Raw genomic sequence first — 16,386 nt, 5'->3', positions numbered from 1 at the left:
AATCCACGAGGTCTAAACTAAACCTGAGTCGTCCCACTAACGGCCTTTCTCATGGCTCGCGAGATTGCTTAGGGACTGCAGTCACCATAATTATTTTATTTTGCACAATTTATCCACGAGAACGCGTACTTCTACCTCAGCCAAGTCGAGCCAAAGTGACACACGAGTGAGGAAATCGAGGAAAATGGAAGCAATTACACGCGCGACCAGCGACTGCCGAACGCGCACAGGTTAGCGAGTGCGCGCAGCTATAACGCCGAGCGCCAGTTAGCAGCTAGCTATAGCTCCCACACACCGCGTCGTGTGCAGACCAACACGCTAACGTGCTCGCGGCGCTGCCTAATGTCAGTTTACGAAAGAAGACGTCGTAGAGGAAATATGCGCGGAAACGCGCTCGGTTGCTCTTAAAACACCTCTCCGAGAACCTTTTCAAGAGGGGCTCGTTATGCCACCGGCGCGAGAGCACATTTGCCGTCTCTTCGCGAACGGCCAACCCTGAATGCGAAGTCGCCCGTACACCGCCGGGGCAGCTGCGCTCTTTTCCTTCCGCGTACATATAAGAGCGCCTCGCGAAGTCGATCCAAGAACCGATCCAACCACCGTCTCTGTATGCGGTCCCCTCCTCGCCCCCGTGCATGCGTACCCGGGTCGCGCAATACGCCGAACCAGTTACGCGTCTAATAAGGAACGTGATGAATCGAGGCAGCCGCACGCGCGCGGATGCACGACGCGTGCTCCGTATCGAGCTGCTCGAGTTTCGGCGAAACGCGATCGCTCACGTAGAATATGCATGCTTCGACCGCGCGCGTGAGCTGGGATCGGAATGGCGTACGTAGCCCAAACCTGGCGAGTGGCTCGCAACGCTCAAGGGCGCGCCACGGGACGTTTCCTTGACGGGTCCGCAAAAGAGTGACGACCGTGAAGGTCTGCTGAAGCGCTGCAGGAGGGGGGGGGGGGGCGCATCCGACGCCCGCGAGGCGAGTTTGGTCTGCGCTACGTGAGTCTTCGTTATAACATCGACACGAACGTTTATAGCCATAGTTTCATGCAAAATTTGCCACAGGGAACGCTGGCGCTGCGATTGTTCAACTGCTATATGGGAAGAATCCAAACTAGGAGGTCTACCGTCTGTTCCAATGAATGCTCGGCTTTATCGGCGCACTATATACAGGGGAACCAGGATACGATATCCTTCCTCCGCCACATAAATCACGAGGGCGGAGGCACTGACTTGAGACAGCTCCGGACAGAAACCTTCCCCAACTTATAAACCTACGAAGTAAAATGCACCTCACCAGATACGCAGCTAAGTGTCCGGGATGCGGTCAAAAACAAACCCTGTATATCGCTCCACACGGGTATGCTAACTTATAACAGCAGTCCCCAAAAATCATAAATCCAAGTGCGGAGTAACGGGAGGCAGTGCTGGCCAGCGATCGCTGCGAGGACCTAAACGGTCTCGTGCATCGAGCACGCAGGGCAGCTGAGGCCGTTGCAGCCCAGCACAAAGGGCCCGACCCGTGCTGAACCCAGTCTTACCCTGACTGACTACAACAAATGACCCTGTAAAGACCAGTCAATGTTTTGATGATGATGATGATGATGATGATGCTGCTGATGATGATGATGTGGGAATTCGATTGTTGCACGGATTTGGCTTATCTTGAACTGGATTCACTCACCTCACTACCCTTCCATATTGTACTACCTCCACGAAACAAATGTTTATTTGTAACCGTATATTTATTATACGTAAAGGCACTATTCCAAAGCAAAAGGCAGAGATTAGAGGAGACAGAGACACAGAGAGAGAGATAGAAACGAAAGATAGAAATAAAGAAAGGGACGAGAGGTCCAATCTTGGTGCTTGTAGCTTCAGGCGTTGTCGTGACGTTATAATTACACTTTATCTTTCTTAAAAGAGACTGCAGCATGATGGACATGTGTTGAAACGCCGCAATGATATTGTAAAAGACGACCGGGCGGAGAAGTTGCCGGCCTCGATCGCCAGGCTAAATCCACCTGTTGCTACAACCTCTCACATCTTTCTAATTTTCCAATAAATCATAATTTTCTATAAACGCACGAAAACAAAAAGTTCCAGCACACTCATTTAACCATTTGGAATTGTTGCGTTTGTAACGCAATATCTTGTTCAAAGCTGTCAATCAGTAATATCACAAGTCTGTTCGAAGCCAGAAGGACGAAGCGCGGGCGAATCAGTGTTCACCCACCATTCCCATTCTGTCTGAACAGCTATACTTAAGCCTCCAGTAGACGCTACCACGTACCAGAGTTCTCTGTAGTAGATATTGTAGGAAACAATGTCTACAGGGTTGCGGCGCTATGCCACAAACGTTAACGATGTTTTCCATAAACATGTCATGCGGACGCACGGATAGCACAGTTGTTCGAATAAAAATCACATTCAGCAACATTTGACATGGTATGAGCTAGCTAGCAGTGTATATACACCGTATATATATCTCTCTCTGCAACATTTACAGAGAGCTACAACTCGTAAACGAAATAGTGCTTCGATATATCAAATACGTAGGACGTTCCTTAAAGAAAAGAATCCGGTGAGAAAGCTTTCTTCTTGAAAGCCAGAGACAAACGCTACTGAATATTGCTGCGCACGGGAAAGATATCATCTGTATTGCTTCCGTACACTTCTTTGACAGCCCCTTATAAGGAAATAATGTCCAATAGCCACGAAACTGCTACCAAAAGACCTTCCAAGCCCCGTAACGTTGGCTAAAGAGCCAATCGCCATTCGCACATGCAAGACACACACTGCATTCTCTGGCGCGGACAATGGCGCATACCTTTGTCGGGGCCAACTAATCTGCGCCGTCACCCTGTAGGCGAAGTCCCAGTCCAACACTGGCGGGACAATTAAGCCGATCAGACGAGTATAGGCGGCCCGCCAAACCTTGCACAAACGCGCGTCCCTGAACAAAAGCAAGTGGCTGCTGCATGCCCGTGCGAACCTCTCCGGTGAGAGGGCTCCCAGTCGCCTCGCGCCGCTCAGTCTTTAATTCCATCCTCCGAGCACCCCCATTGTCTCTGGGACAATCGCCGAGATGCTCTGGCGCAGTCTTAATTTACGAAGCGAATCTGGCATTGAATTTGGCGCCGATTTGTGCATAAACGCACACCCACTTGTATAGGAGCATCGCGGAACGTCTATTCAGATGCATTCCGCGCGAGGAAGCGAAGTGCTAAAAGGACTCGCTGAACGATGGCTTTCGCTTAGGAGTTCATTAGCGCACAGGCGGTGTGTGAACTAATTTGTGTTAGCGTGTTTGTGTGCATTCGTTTTAGAACCGCCCTATGCCTCGGAAATTAGGTGTATCCTGGTGAACTATATACACCCAGAAGTGACTGGAAAAGCTCATTAGATGAGCGCTCGTCTGAGAGCTTCCCATCCGACATAGTAACACCATTTTAAAGCCAATAAAGGTTTTCATTCATTCATTCTGCAACAATCACACGCCAACGCTAAGATATGGTATGGATGCCAGCAGATCCTGTTTGCGTGTGTAGATACCTGCCTAACGCATATCAGTCACTTTTGTTTTTCCCGATAAAGATGAAGAAACGCTGCACTTGCATTGGCTTAGTTCCCTGCTACGTGTTACACTTAATGGTGAGCGTTACTGTACGTGCGCTCGATATTGGCCTGTTTCTCTTTCTCCCTCTCTTTCTTTTTCTTTTCGTCTCTTCAGTTCATTGCGCAACGAGTATCCGGTGCGATATACAGGAGGTTGCATATTTAATTTAAGCTGAACTAATTAAAAATATTAGGAGCTTTCCCAATTGACGCCATTTCGTTATTAGAGGCGCCTCGAAGACTATGTAAGTGAATAAAACAAAAAGTGATTCCTACTGCCCCTTAAGTGAAGATACAGATGACGGGGGACATTGGTGTCATTGCGATTCCTATTGGTGATCCGCTGCGTACAAATTACGTGGTTGGAGCAATACAGCAGCATCTTGCAAGATCGTCCTGACACAAAGAAAAAAAGAAAAAAAAAGAAAAAGTGTTCGCTTCAGCGGAGACATTAGTAGTCATGCAAGCATTGCATAATCAGAAAAGGCGTTGGCAATGCAAAAGTGAATACGTTGAAGAGCGGCGACCGTTCACAGCTACTGTAGTCGCTGATAGCAAGAATGGAAAAATACCGTTAAAGACGGCTGTCAGGCTGGCAACAAAATGTCCGTTGTTAATTTTTACATATCCCCAAAAAGTGTCCACACAGTTAGATTCGGCGAAGATACAGGCAGACAATAACGGTGAATATCGTATTAACACCAACCGTCCCATGACTTTCAACAAAACGGCTGATGATCTGAAGTTACAAAGCCTAAGCGGTAAACTCGAAAATTAAGATACGCAAACATAGCTGGAATGACATAGATTGCAACTGATGTCATTCTGTGGTAGCGGAAAACGAGTATACATTATCCATTATGTATAGACCATGCATGTTGTCACTGGAGTCATGTGACATGGAAAGGCAGAAGAACGAAAATAGAATGAAGGGTGTTTGACAGGCACTCCCAATCAATCACCTCATAATTATTTTTAAAGAAGGTTTATGATCCCTGCATTCTGCCAGTACTACTCGAAGGGGTGAAAAAGTTCAGGCTGATAAAAACATCTGATAGGAAGCAAGGAATCGCGCAACGACAGAAGGAAAGAAATTTATAATGACAGATTAGGTGGTAGCCGGGGAAGACGAGGGACTCGCCAGGCGGCGCAATGTGCGGAACAGATAACATGCGGTCTACTAGATTGCATAGCGGACACCAAGGAAAGTGAAACAAAGTCAAACGATGAGCAAGAAGTAGCGAAGGGAGTAGGAACTTTCATCGCAAAAAAAAAAAAAAAGACGCGTGTTCGGCTGACGCAGGAATCCGTATTTTGAGGCCTCGTATCGATAGCTTTATTTTGTAGTGAAATTCATTAAGCCGATGCTGATAGCTCTGTGGCGAGTACTATTGCGACGTGATAACGTATAATCGTTAACGACTTGTTCGTCATCGCCTCAATGACCCACCTCACTCCTCCGTCCCCCTTCAACATTTCGTTCGCTCATACATTTTATCTGGAATGGGTATACTATAGAGTTTGGTGGAACACTGCGCTTCGATGCAATGCTATGGACCAAGGACGTGAAAAACCTAGTTCCTAGTTCTTCAAGTCCTTGTACGTAGTATTGCTTCGCAGTGCAGTGTTCCATCATGCTACGGAACCACCTGATCCCCCGCCGACAACACAACATTACATACTCCATGGCACATAGCAGTTATATTAGATCGTGGTTTCACATACATACATACATACATACATACATACATACATACATACATACATACATACATACATACATACATACATACATACATACACACATACACACATACATACGTACGTACGTACGTACGCATACATACATACATACATACATACATACATACATACATACATACATACATACATACATACATACATACATACATACATACATACATACATACATACATACATACATACATACCAGGGGCGTAGCCAGGGGGGGGGGGCTTATGGGGCTTCAGCCCCCCCCGAAATTTTTTCGTGCTCTCATGCGCCGCCGACGAAAACACCTCCCGGCGCCCGGAATCATGCTTGATTTTGTCTAGAATGTCCTTAATTCACGCTCGAAAGGACATTTTAGCGCAAACATTGAGAAATCGGGCTAGATTTCGCGGAAACGCCCATGCATCGAGACTCGCATATCGTAACGCAAGGAGCCCCACCGAGCACAAAATTTCATGGGCGTTATGATGGCGAGCGGGCTCGTCTCGGCATCTCGCGGAGGCCGTAGTATCTATGAAGCGCTTGGATTTCAATTCTGAAACTTTTCTCATAACATTTTGATGCGAAAGGTGCATTGACATTTCCAAAGTCGTGCTTTAGATTTTCAATTCCGGAACTTTGTGGGTTTAATGCTGTTGTAAACATTTGACGCCAAAGGTGCATCGACTTTTCCAAAGTCGTACATCGGGCCATACAACGAGACAAGCGAAATGAACATACTATCAGACAAGTTGACAAAGCACGCAGCGAGGTCCGACGAGACAAAGCGTTGTGGCGGTTCATTTGTGCCATCAGGTCACAGAAAAGAATACGGACATTTATTTTTCACCTGCGCCAAAGCATTCATGTCAAGACACTAAAGCCATCATTGTAACTAATTTCTTATTTATTTTTCTACCTAGACTTTTATTCGCGAGGATGCATTGAGCCTCTTCATATATTTTTTTTTTTGTTCACGCAGCCCATGGGCTGCCGATCCAACCAGAGCGCATGCGTTTTTCTCGTGCTGCATCGCCAACAGCGCGGCGCACTTGGATGCGCGTTCGTTTTTCTCTGGCCGACTGCATTTTCACCTGGCAGAGTTTTGGACTCTTTCTGGCCAGCAGACAAGAAAAAGAAACAATGCATAGTCGCTCGCCGCCAGCACTGCGGGGACTCGACGGATTGCAACGCATTCGCTTGAGCGCAACCTCTCCGGAAAATTTTGTCTCGCCGGTGTAGGATAGCGAGCAGTATGCGTATGCTTTTCTGTGGACCGAGCGTCACACGTTTTCTTCGATATTCCTTCGGTAGCCACACTAGGTGCCCAGAGTAGGCATTCGATTGTAGCCAACATGCTTTCCTTTGCGTTATTCTATTTCGCCGCCTCCCGCCCCACAAAAGAAAAAAAAAGAAGACATTGTTGCGGCGCAGCGAATTGTCGCATGGTGAAAGTTCGATTTTGTTACTTCTTTTGCGGAAAGTAATGGGCCACGCGACGATTCAGTTGCCGGATACTATTATATTATTGCGATAGCAGCTATATGAAGACTCCAGGCGCATTTCTGCCGTTGCCCTCATGTTCCGTATAAATAAAGGCCAAGGGCGATAACATCATGACCGCATGCTCTATGTGCGAGTGAAAGCGTGGGGGGGAGGGGGAGGGGCTGAGCCGACGATGGTGGCTCAGTCTTGTGTGCGCAAGGGAGAAAAGCGGGGAGGAAGCGCGCCGCCTTCCGTCGCATGCGATGCATTTTGGGAGTGGAGGGAGGGGGGGGGGTGCTGTGATCTGTGTATCTGTGGCTGCGCAACCTGTTTATTTGCCTTGTTTGATGCATTATATATAGTGGCTTTTTCTTAGGTACGTAGATTTATTGGAAGCTTATACGTATATTTAAACATCTTGTTGCGAGGATTTGTGTATATGCGCAGTGAACTTTGTTTCCAGTGACAATTTTTTGCCCTGTATCAAGCTGTATCTTCACATTTGTATATTCCATTGTATGTTCGCATTCCTAATGTACGAAGGCGAGTCAAATCAAAGTGAGACAACCCGCGCCGCGCAATAATGGTTCGGTTCATTATTTTCGAGGCATGCGCGTAGCACATACGCATCGCATTTACAAGTGACATGCAGAGGTGAGGTTAAATGTTCTTTAATGCTCTCATACACTGGGTTGAACATGACTGCGTGACATAATGGACACTCCAAAAGTTGAACAGCTCTGTGTCGTGAGGCTTTTGACAAATGAAGATGTTTCCCAAAAAGAAATTATTCGCCGTATGGCTGCCGTATGCGTGGAAGATTGCGTTTCAATGGCCACTGTGAAGCGTTGTAGCAAACTGTTCAAAGAAGAACATGAAAGTCACTAAGACGATCCATGCCCGGGCCAAAGCCACTGTGCAATCATTCCTAACACAATTGAAAAGGCCGTGGTCGCTCAGTGGCTATGGTGTTGGGCTGCTGAGCACGGGGTCGCGGGATCGAATCGCGCTCACAGCGGCTGCATTTTGATGGAGGCGAAAACACCCGTGTACTTAGATTTAAGTGCACGTCAAAGAACCCCAGATGAGGGTGACGACTTTTTGTCTGCAATTGTGACCGGGAATGACTCATGGTGCCACTACTACAAGCCTGAAACACTACTGCAAAGCTTACAGTGGAAACATTTGAATTCACCACTCCCAAGGAAAACAAGGGCCGTCATTTCTGTCGGAAAAGTGTTGACTTCTTTTTAGATCGTTAGGGGCCATTATCGATCGAATTTTCTAGACCTGGAGAGACTCTAAATCGTTTCAGATATTGTGAAAGGTCGGATCGGCTGCGATCGCAATCAAGAACAAACGACGTGGAAAATTGAGCATTGGGAACATCTTCCTTCACGACGTTGCCCGTTCCTACGTCGCTGATGTGGTTAATACAAAACTGGCAAAGTTAAAGTGGGAAATGCTGCAACATCCCTCATGCAGCCCAGACCTGTTGCCTTGCGTCTTCCACATTTGGTAAAATTTGAAAAAAACGGCTCAAGGGAACCAGATTCGTGTCCGAAGATGACGTGTAGTCATTTACAGATTTTTGAGGCAGCAACCCAAGGAGTCTGATGAGACGGGAATTACGCGACTCGTTAGTAGGACAAGTGTCTAAATACTCATGGTGACTACTTTTAAATAAAGTACCCCGTTTGTCATATATTCGCATTGGCTCACTTTCATTTGACTCGCCCTCGTATATTTTGCAGAACTCTTGCTTTGTAAATGTGCTCTCTGTTGCGACTATAATTGCGGAGCAATTACTCGCAATACACAACCGGTGACAGCTGCTCCTGCGCAATACATTCTAACAAAGGACAGCGTAAACAAGGTTAACAAGGAAATGTAAACAAGGTTATTGAATGACATATATATATATATATATATATATATATATATATATATATATATATATATATATATATATATATATATATATATATATATATATATATATATATATATATTGTTTCCTCGACTAATTCTAGTAGGAGGAGGTCGAGCTGCAAAGTGAGCCCCCCACGAACGAAATTTCTGGCTACGCCACTGATACATACATACATACATACATACATACATACATACATACATACATACATACATACATACATACATACATACATACATACATACATACATACATACATACATACATACATACATACATACATACATACATACATACATACATACATACATACATACATACATACATACATACATACATACATACATACATACATACAACTTTAATGAAAGAAGAAAGGTGGAGAGGTCGGCCTCAATGACGGGCCTGTATAGACGGCTAAAAGCATTTCATGCCACTTGTTCTCCGTGTTCAGGGATCTACAGAGCCATTTACTTTGGACGTGTCCTAGCCAGCAGGAGCAACACCAAAACAAAGCCTTGACCATGCTGCCAGCTGTTACACGGTTGCCAGCTGCCCGCGTTTACACCAACTCCCTGGCTTGGGGCAAACGGGCAGTTATACGAGCGTCCCATCCCATTCTGTCTCGCCTCATATTCCAACACGTTAACGAACCTACGAACCAATCACCATGGTTTGCTTCACGTGTTGTTGCACTCGTCAAAATGTTTCTGCTGGATGTAAAATGAGGCAACCGCTCTTCAACGTGTTCTTTCCGTGCTTGCTTTGAGTTGGAATGAACACATTCAGCCTCGTCTTTCTGTCCTAATCCCTCATTATATCAGCGTATAGGCTCACGTGCACACACAGTGTACGCGAAGTTGGGGCTAGAACACGCGAAGGTGCCATTTGACTTAAGGAAACGCTAGTGATTTAGGGCGCGCGCCGCACGCGACAAGATAGATGCGGGGGCAAGGAGTTTGCGCCACACGATAAGGCCCTACCATTACGTCTACTCAAGGGCCGAACCACCAATGTTACGGCGCCGAGGCATTCTGGCAACATGTGTCACGTCCTTTGATAGGACGAGTACAAGCGTGTGTTTATGTGGAGAACGTTGGAAAGAACGACATCTAAAAAAAAAAGAAAAAGAGAAAAAAAAAAACGTAGGGAGTGTCGTGGAGAGTTAGAGAAAATTTTATAATTATTTGATTTCAAAGTTTAAACTGTCGTTGGTCGTGCTGGTTGGTTGCATCGCGCGTCGCGGCGACTCAGTGGCTGTTCGGCTTGTGAGCGTGAGGTCGCGCGTTCGATTACCGCAGTACGCGCTCGTGCGTTTAGGCGCATATTACAGGAGTCCAAGGAAACAAGACAATTCCGTATAGGCCTCCGCTACGGTGTCTCATATCGCTCAAGTGTTGGTTAGGCGCGTGACAATCAATCAATCAATCAATCAATCAATCAATCAATCAATCAATCAATCAATCAATCAATCAATCAATCAATCCCCATACGTTTCTCTAAATACCGGCTGTTTAGGTTGATGTTGTTCAAAATACTGAACTTGAGCGCCAGACACGCTATTGGAAGCTTCGCCACGGGGTTTGATGATCGACTGGATGTGTGTTTGACGGCACAAGGACCAAATTTGATTACCAATAGAAACGAACTCGCATTACTTGCTGTATGACTGACCAAGTGTAGCCAAAGAGCAGTACAAATAGAAAAAAAAGAGAGAATGTAAGGTAAGAGTGCGAGTATAAAGGTCCCAACAAAAACATGGTCGATAAGGCCAAGCAAAAAAACTTTTAAGGTTTTGAAGTTTGTACATTGCCATGTTAGTAGAGCACGAGTGGTGATAAAGACGATGGCCACCGTGCAGCGCAAAATCGAAAGCAGGGCACCGGCGACATGCAACGCGGAGGCGGTGATTAACACACAAACGATGAGCAGTGCACGACTAATGAGCAAGCAGTGCGCGAGAAGCGCTGAGGCGGCCCCGGGGTGGATCACGCGAGAGGCGATGATGAGTGGCTCACGAGCGATGATCGTTCCGGGAGTGATAAGGCAACCGCGCGGTTTGACGAACACCGCGCAGGGCCATATTGCTTCACGAACTGGTAGGCGCCGCTGTATACTATGCAACTGGCGCTCAGGGCACGAGCAAAAAGACGCGCGCTGAGCAGCGCGTGCAAACTGAACAGCCTGCGATGTCTGCAAAGCTATGGCGAACAGAAAATGAAGTTGTGCCTGCGTGATGATGAGTTTGATGTAGATGCACTGGCGAGAAGTGCATCTAGAAAGTTGCGCGTCGGACAAAAGATGAGCATTGCCGGAGTTGTCACAACGGAGCAAGTGTTCATATCACTGTAGGGTGGTCCGCGAGCGAAGCTGCTACTGGGCAGTGCTACGAGGTATACTACGCCAGAGCTACACAGTGTTCCGAAGCAGTGTGTCACTGGAGCGGAAGCTACGCGGCCAGCGTTAGCCAGTACGCAGTGCACACGCAGGTGCGAATGCACACATTTGCTCCTCGTGACCCTCCGCGTTGGAATACCGTCTTCTCACTCGCCATCGCCAGAGCACGCCTCGCGCGTATATACCTTCCACTGCACTATACCATCCAACTGTGCAACAGTGTAAGTGTTTCTTGTTGAATGACCAGTATTTGAAAGTTTTGGAGTACGAGTTGGACTCCCGTCTTCAATCTCTTGGAAATGCCGTAACTGATCAAGATCAACTATAGATGATAAGAATCAATGGCCTCGAGACGACCTGCTCTGTTCCTCTGAAGGAGTGCTTACACAATCTACAGCGTATACAACAGTTGCTCGCACACACTTCTTTCCTGCCCTATCCAGCACTCCGGATCCAACACATCCCCATTGCCGATACCGCATATATCGCAGCACGTGCTCACCCCGACAGCGCGCGTGAATCTCGTGTGTACTACCTGTGCCCTGGCCGAAACGTGCGCGGCCGACGCGCTCCTGGCGACACCCCTGGGGGCGGCCGTCCTCTGGATCTGAGGGGCGACGGCTTGCTGCGGCGTCTCTCCGCTTCCGTCCTCCGATCGCGTGGCCGGCGTCGGGAAGAGTCCGTCGCGTTGCCACTGGTGCACACTTTCGATGATGGAATGCGACGGGTGCGCCTTGATGCGCACGCACTTGTCGCCCCGCGGGCCGATCATGCCGGCCGCGCATCGCTCGTCGAGAAGCACGCTCCCCGGGACAGCCGTGGTGGCGGCGGTCGAGGCGCCGAGCAAAACCATGCGCGCACACTCCTCAGCTCGGCGTTCGAAGACTCGCGCACGTCACTGGCGCTATCGGCGCTGGCACGTGCACTCGACGACACACTCTTCGGAACGGGCAGGCGCTCGAAGCACGAACAACAACACACTCGCCTCTTGCTATACAAAGCAGACGACGCCACCGCAAGCGCCCGCGCAGACACCCCGGTAACTACGACGTCGGGACGGGAGGCAAGTTTCTCTCTGTAGGAAGCTTGGCGGCCGTCCGCCTTGGCGCCTGCTGACGCTGCCGCCGGCGTCGCTAGCGTTCGCAGGTGCAGCGGCAAGCAAGCGAGCAACAAGGTCGGCCGCTCGCAGGAAACCAGCGTGGTCCGGCCACTTCTTCTTCGGCGGCGGCGGCGCACTTTCCCCTCCGGGTGAGGCATAAACAACGAAACGTCGCGCCGCGGCAGGCCTCAGCGAGGGCGAGAAAAAAACGGGTCACGTAATCGAGCTCCCCCCCCCCCCCCCCTCCGCTCGCGTGGCCCCGGTACTGCTGCTTGCGAGGAGAGAGAAAGCCTCGTTCGGATTGCCGCCGCGATCTCGCCCTTCTTCGAAATGCCGATGTATTGCTGCCAGACCGTTTGATGTCGCGGTCTCGATCGGTCCAACTTATCTGCGGGTCGACGGAAGCGAGGGAACGGCTCGCGCGGGCCGAACGACCGACACGGCCCCGAGACGGGTCGACCCGGGCGTTGCGCCGTGTGCCCCGGGCTGTCGCGGTCTGGATTGAAACGCAGTGGCTGTCGGTGTTAGATAAGCGGTGCGTGATTGGCGAACTATGCTGAGGCTGTTCTTATACGCAATGAGTTCGTTTTGTCAACAGACGATGTCCGTGCGACCTTTTCTTTAGTGGCAACGGACTCATTAAAATCGTCTGCGGCAGACAGCGCAAATAGCTCGGTCACGTCAGCTGGATTACACAGAGAAGCCGATCATCACTTGCACGAAGAAAAATTGCAGAATTACAATTAATTAACAGAGATTCACTAATTATCTTTGTAGTCATTCACTTTATGACGCATGTCCCAATTGCGCAACCGAAATCGAGTAGTGGTGAACTCGCTTCCATTTAGTACAAATCGTGTGCTTAGCGCCGGTTTCGAGAAATACGTCCTCAAAATCCGCAAAGAAATGCACTGGTGCTCCAGTTAACACTTACCAGTAATTGATTGTTAAGCAATGCTGATAAGCCTAACTGGAACAGACCGCCCCTTGAGTAACCTCATTTATGCTGTCACGTGACTGTTGCAGGTCTTGGCGCACTATGATCTCTGCTAAGGCTGTTCTTATACGATATGATGGTCTCAATAACGATGCAGTGTAGAACGATATATATAGTAAAACAACAAGAAAGAAAGAGATGAAGGGCAGAGATGTTAACCAGAGTAACATGGTTGGCTAACTTGCATATAGTTTATACATTGTCATGCAGCTTTATGTACGAAGCTATTTCACAGAGCTTTACACTCTGCAGCGCAGTTGGAGGTATACGACAGCCCCGTTAACGCACACAGCCCGTGTATTCTTAACTTCATTTCATCCGGCTGAGATTTCTTGAGAGACCACCTTCAAATACGAAACTTCCAGTTCTATACAGGAATATCGTGATCTGGCGCGCGGCATTACGCCCTTTGTTGTATTTTTCTTCAAAGTGAAATAGTCTTCGCTTTGTTACCCGAGCACAAAAGCGCTCTATACATATTTTTCTCACGCACGCCGGAAGGTGATAAAAACGCAAGTTAGCTCGTCAACTGAGGTTTCGTTTTTCAGCGAGCGCTTGAGACATCGGCGAATTGCAGTAGATCGGCAATTATTCGAACCGGTCTCTTGAGGTATAAGGCGACAAAAAGAAAAGTTACGCGCGGAAAGCAAGGATATCGAAGAACGGGCACAAGGCCTCAATAACCTTTGCTGCCGTAGATGTCGCAAGCCGCTTCTCGCGAATACTGATCTCGACGTCGAAAATAGGTGCGCTTTACAGATGTCACGTGACTTGTTAATTAATGTTCACCGCCAGAGACGACAGCTTTCCTGCGTTCGGGTGTATTACATGCCTCACGAACGTGATCGCAATGATGCGGGATAAAGCTGTCACGAAAGTTATTTAAACGAGTCTGTATAAAGCGTCGATTGACATCTTACAAACTACATGGCTAGGCGACAGATTTTTAATTCGATAACATTGTATACGTGACGTCCCGCACTTTGTAGCTATCCGTGTGACGAAAAAATATAGGTCTATAACGAATGCGGTGAAGTCTGTAACGGGGAGTCTCAAATCGCGAGCTGTCACGAGGGGCAGCTAGCACACTTACGAGAGCAGTGATGCTAAGTTCCGGTGTCATATTTTTCTTTCGTTTTGCTTATACGAAATAATTTATGAACAACCTGTGTTGCGAAAACTGAATAAAAGTGCAGGCCCGAAGACCGTTCGCATGTCTCTTTTACTCATACATGGTCTACTGACTTATAACCTTACGCGTATAGGGTTAAAGCGCAAAGGCTGTCAGTGCGGCGCATGTGGAATTTTTTACTTTCTTTGGGATCGGCGGCATAAACTTTTTTTTTCGCAAGAGACAAAATGAGCCCCGGGCATCGTAAAACGACGAGCTTATAGCACCAGCTTATCATCTCCATTGCCCTACATAAAGGAGGGAAAACAGACACACGGCAACGGTCCCGCACATTACGTATGCAAAGATCCAAACTAAGCCGGACGAGGGTCTCAAAACTCCATCTGCAAGGCGATAGATGACGTAACGCTACCCCAGAGAGAAACCCGGAAGGCGACGTCCATAAATTACCGCGTTCAGACGCGCAGATGTGGCGCTAAACGGCTGATAAATGGAGTCATCGGTAACGCGCGCGCATAAAAATATCTGCCCTACCTTCATGCCGGAAGAAGGTGTCTCTAACTCGGTACTTTCGAAGACTGGGAAAGGTGTGACGGCGAAGCTAGCTTCGATAGTTTTCCGCGCGCCTCGACTCCCTTCCCCCAGTGTAGGGTAACCAACCAGACTATTGACTCGTTAACATCCCTGCCTTCCTGTATTCTTCTCTCTCTCTCTCTCTCTCTCGACAAGTCGACGACGGGACGCGCGCAGCGAAAGGCAATCAGCCCCGGAGCGACGCAGGCCGTGTCGTCGGTTTTAGCCCTTAACGGCCGGCAAGACCGTTCTTACTTCTCTAAATAGTACTGTGCAGTACCGCGGAGCGTATACCGCCAGCTTCACCTACAGCATGGGACGTAATTCGCCGGCGGTGTTGGTACAGAATCGTGGACTCTCTTGCGGCGTAACACACTCCATAGCTTTCATTTATGGCAGCTGAAACCTAAACACCCATTCGCCTAAGAACAAGTTCCTTCGGAATAGCAGCTTAAACTTGAAATGAAGGCCTGCCAGACTTGTTGTCGTCGTTTATCAAATAGTGAAAAAAAAAAGGCCACCGCGAAGCTGGCTATATCATAATCACCAAAAACAATTTTCAGCGACTAAAAGAAATGTATAAAAAGGATAATAAATAACATTGGAAAAGAAAAAGAATAGAATATAAAAAAATTAGATAAGTAAAGAATAAACAGTTCCATATGCATAGCCAGCGTCCAATGTATCGGCCATACGGTAACATCCAGTCACATCTCTCTTTACCATGCAGAACAGTCACTAACATATTGACCATCTTTTGAAAGCGTTCATCTTTCAACTAACGGGCATATGCGTTAGATGTCAAACCAACCACGTTCTTTTTTCCCCTCGATAAGGTACAAATATAGCGTTGAAATTGGATCAAGTCAAATCAAACTTAATTCCAACGCCAGGGATGGGGATAGCCGTGGTCAAAAACCCTGTGCGTAAGATCGGCTAGGACCACGAGTACAAATGGCAGAGACAGGCAAATACAGCACAGCGTGAAGGTAGTTAACGCAAACAACAAAAGAAGAAATTGCGCATACATTAGCAAAACAACAACCTCAGAGACGCATCATGTGTAATGGATGGATGGATGGATGGATGGATGGATGGATGGATGGATGGATGGATGGATGGATGGATGGATGGTTGGATGGATGGATGGATGGATGGATGGACGGACGGACGGACGGACGGACGGACGGACGGACGGACGGACGGACGGACGGATGGATGGATGGATGGATGGATGGATGGATGGATGGATGGATGGATGGATGGATGGATGGATGGATGGATACAACTTTCTTGTACGTCCGGCAAGGTTTAACGCAGATACGGATCCAAAAATGTGTACGGACCCAAAAGAAGCACAAACATGATACATGATACGTAGCAATAAAGGAAAGCGAGGAATACGCTATATCGCAACTAGCAC

At 47.9% G+C, this 16,386-nt stretch overlaps 1 protein-coding gene across 4 annotated transcripts in view; it reads right to left on the bottom strand.

The window, feature by feature from the left end:
• Nucleotides 1-16,386, bottom strand: part of LOC135909253 (protein FAM107B) — a 206,046-nt gene that overhangs the window by 118,170 nt on the left and 71,490 nt on the right. The window contains exon 1 of one of the 4 annotated variants that reach the window (XM_065441139.1): nucleotides 11,698-12,193. The exons of the other annotated variants lie outside the window; for them this stretch is intronic. Coding sequence (XP_065297211.1) covers nucleotides 11,698-12,015 — 318 coding nt within the window. The 5' untranslated portion in view covers nucleotides 12,016-12,193. Of the gene's footprint in view, nucleotides 1-11,697; nucleotides 12,194-16,386 lie in introns of those variants that run through there. 4 annotated transcript variants of the gene reach the window in all.

This window comes from Dermacentor albipictus, chromosome 5 (genome assembly GCF_038994185.2).
Source record: "Dermacentor albipictus isolate Rhodes 1998 colony chromosome 5, USDA_Dalb.pri_finalv2, whole genome shotgun sequence".
In the NCBI taxonomy this organism is placed as follows: domain Eukaryota; kingdom Metazoa; phylum Arthropoda; class Arachnida; order Ixodida; family Ixodidae; genus Dermacentor; species Dermacentor albipictus.
Note: the sequence above shows the minus strand (reverse complement) of the source record. Positions and strands in the feature narration are given on the sequence as shown.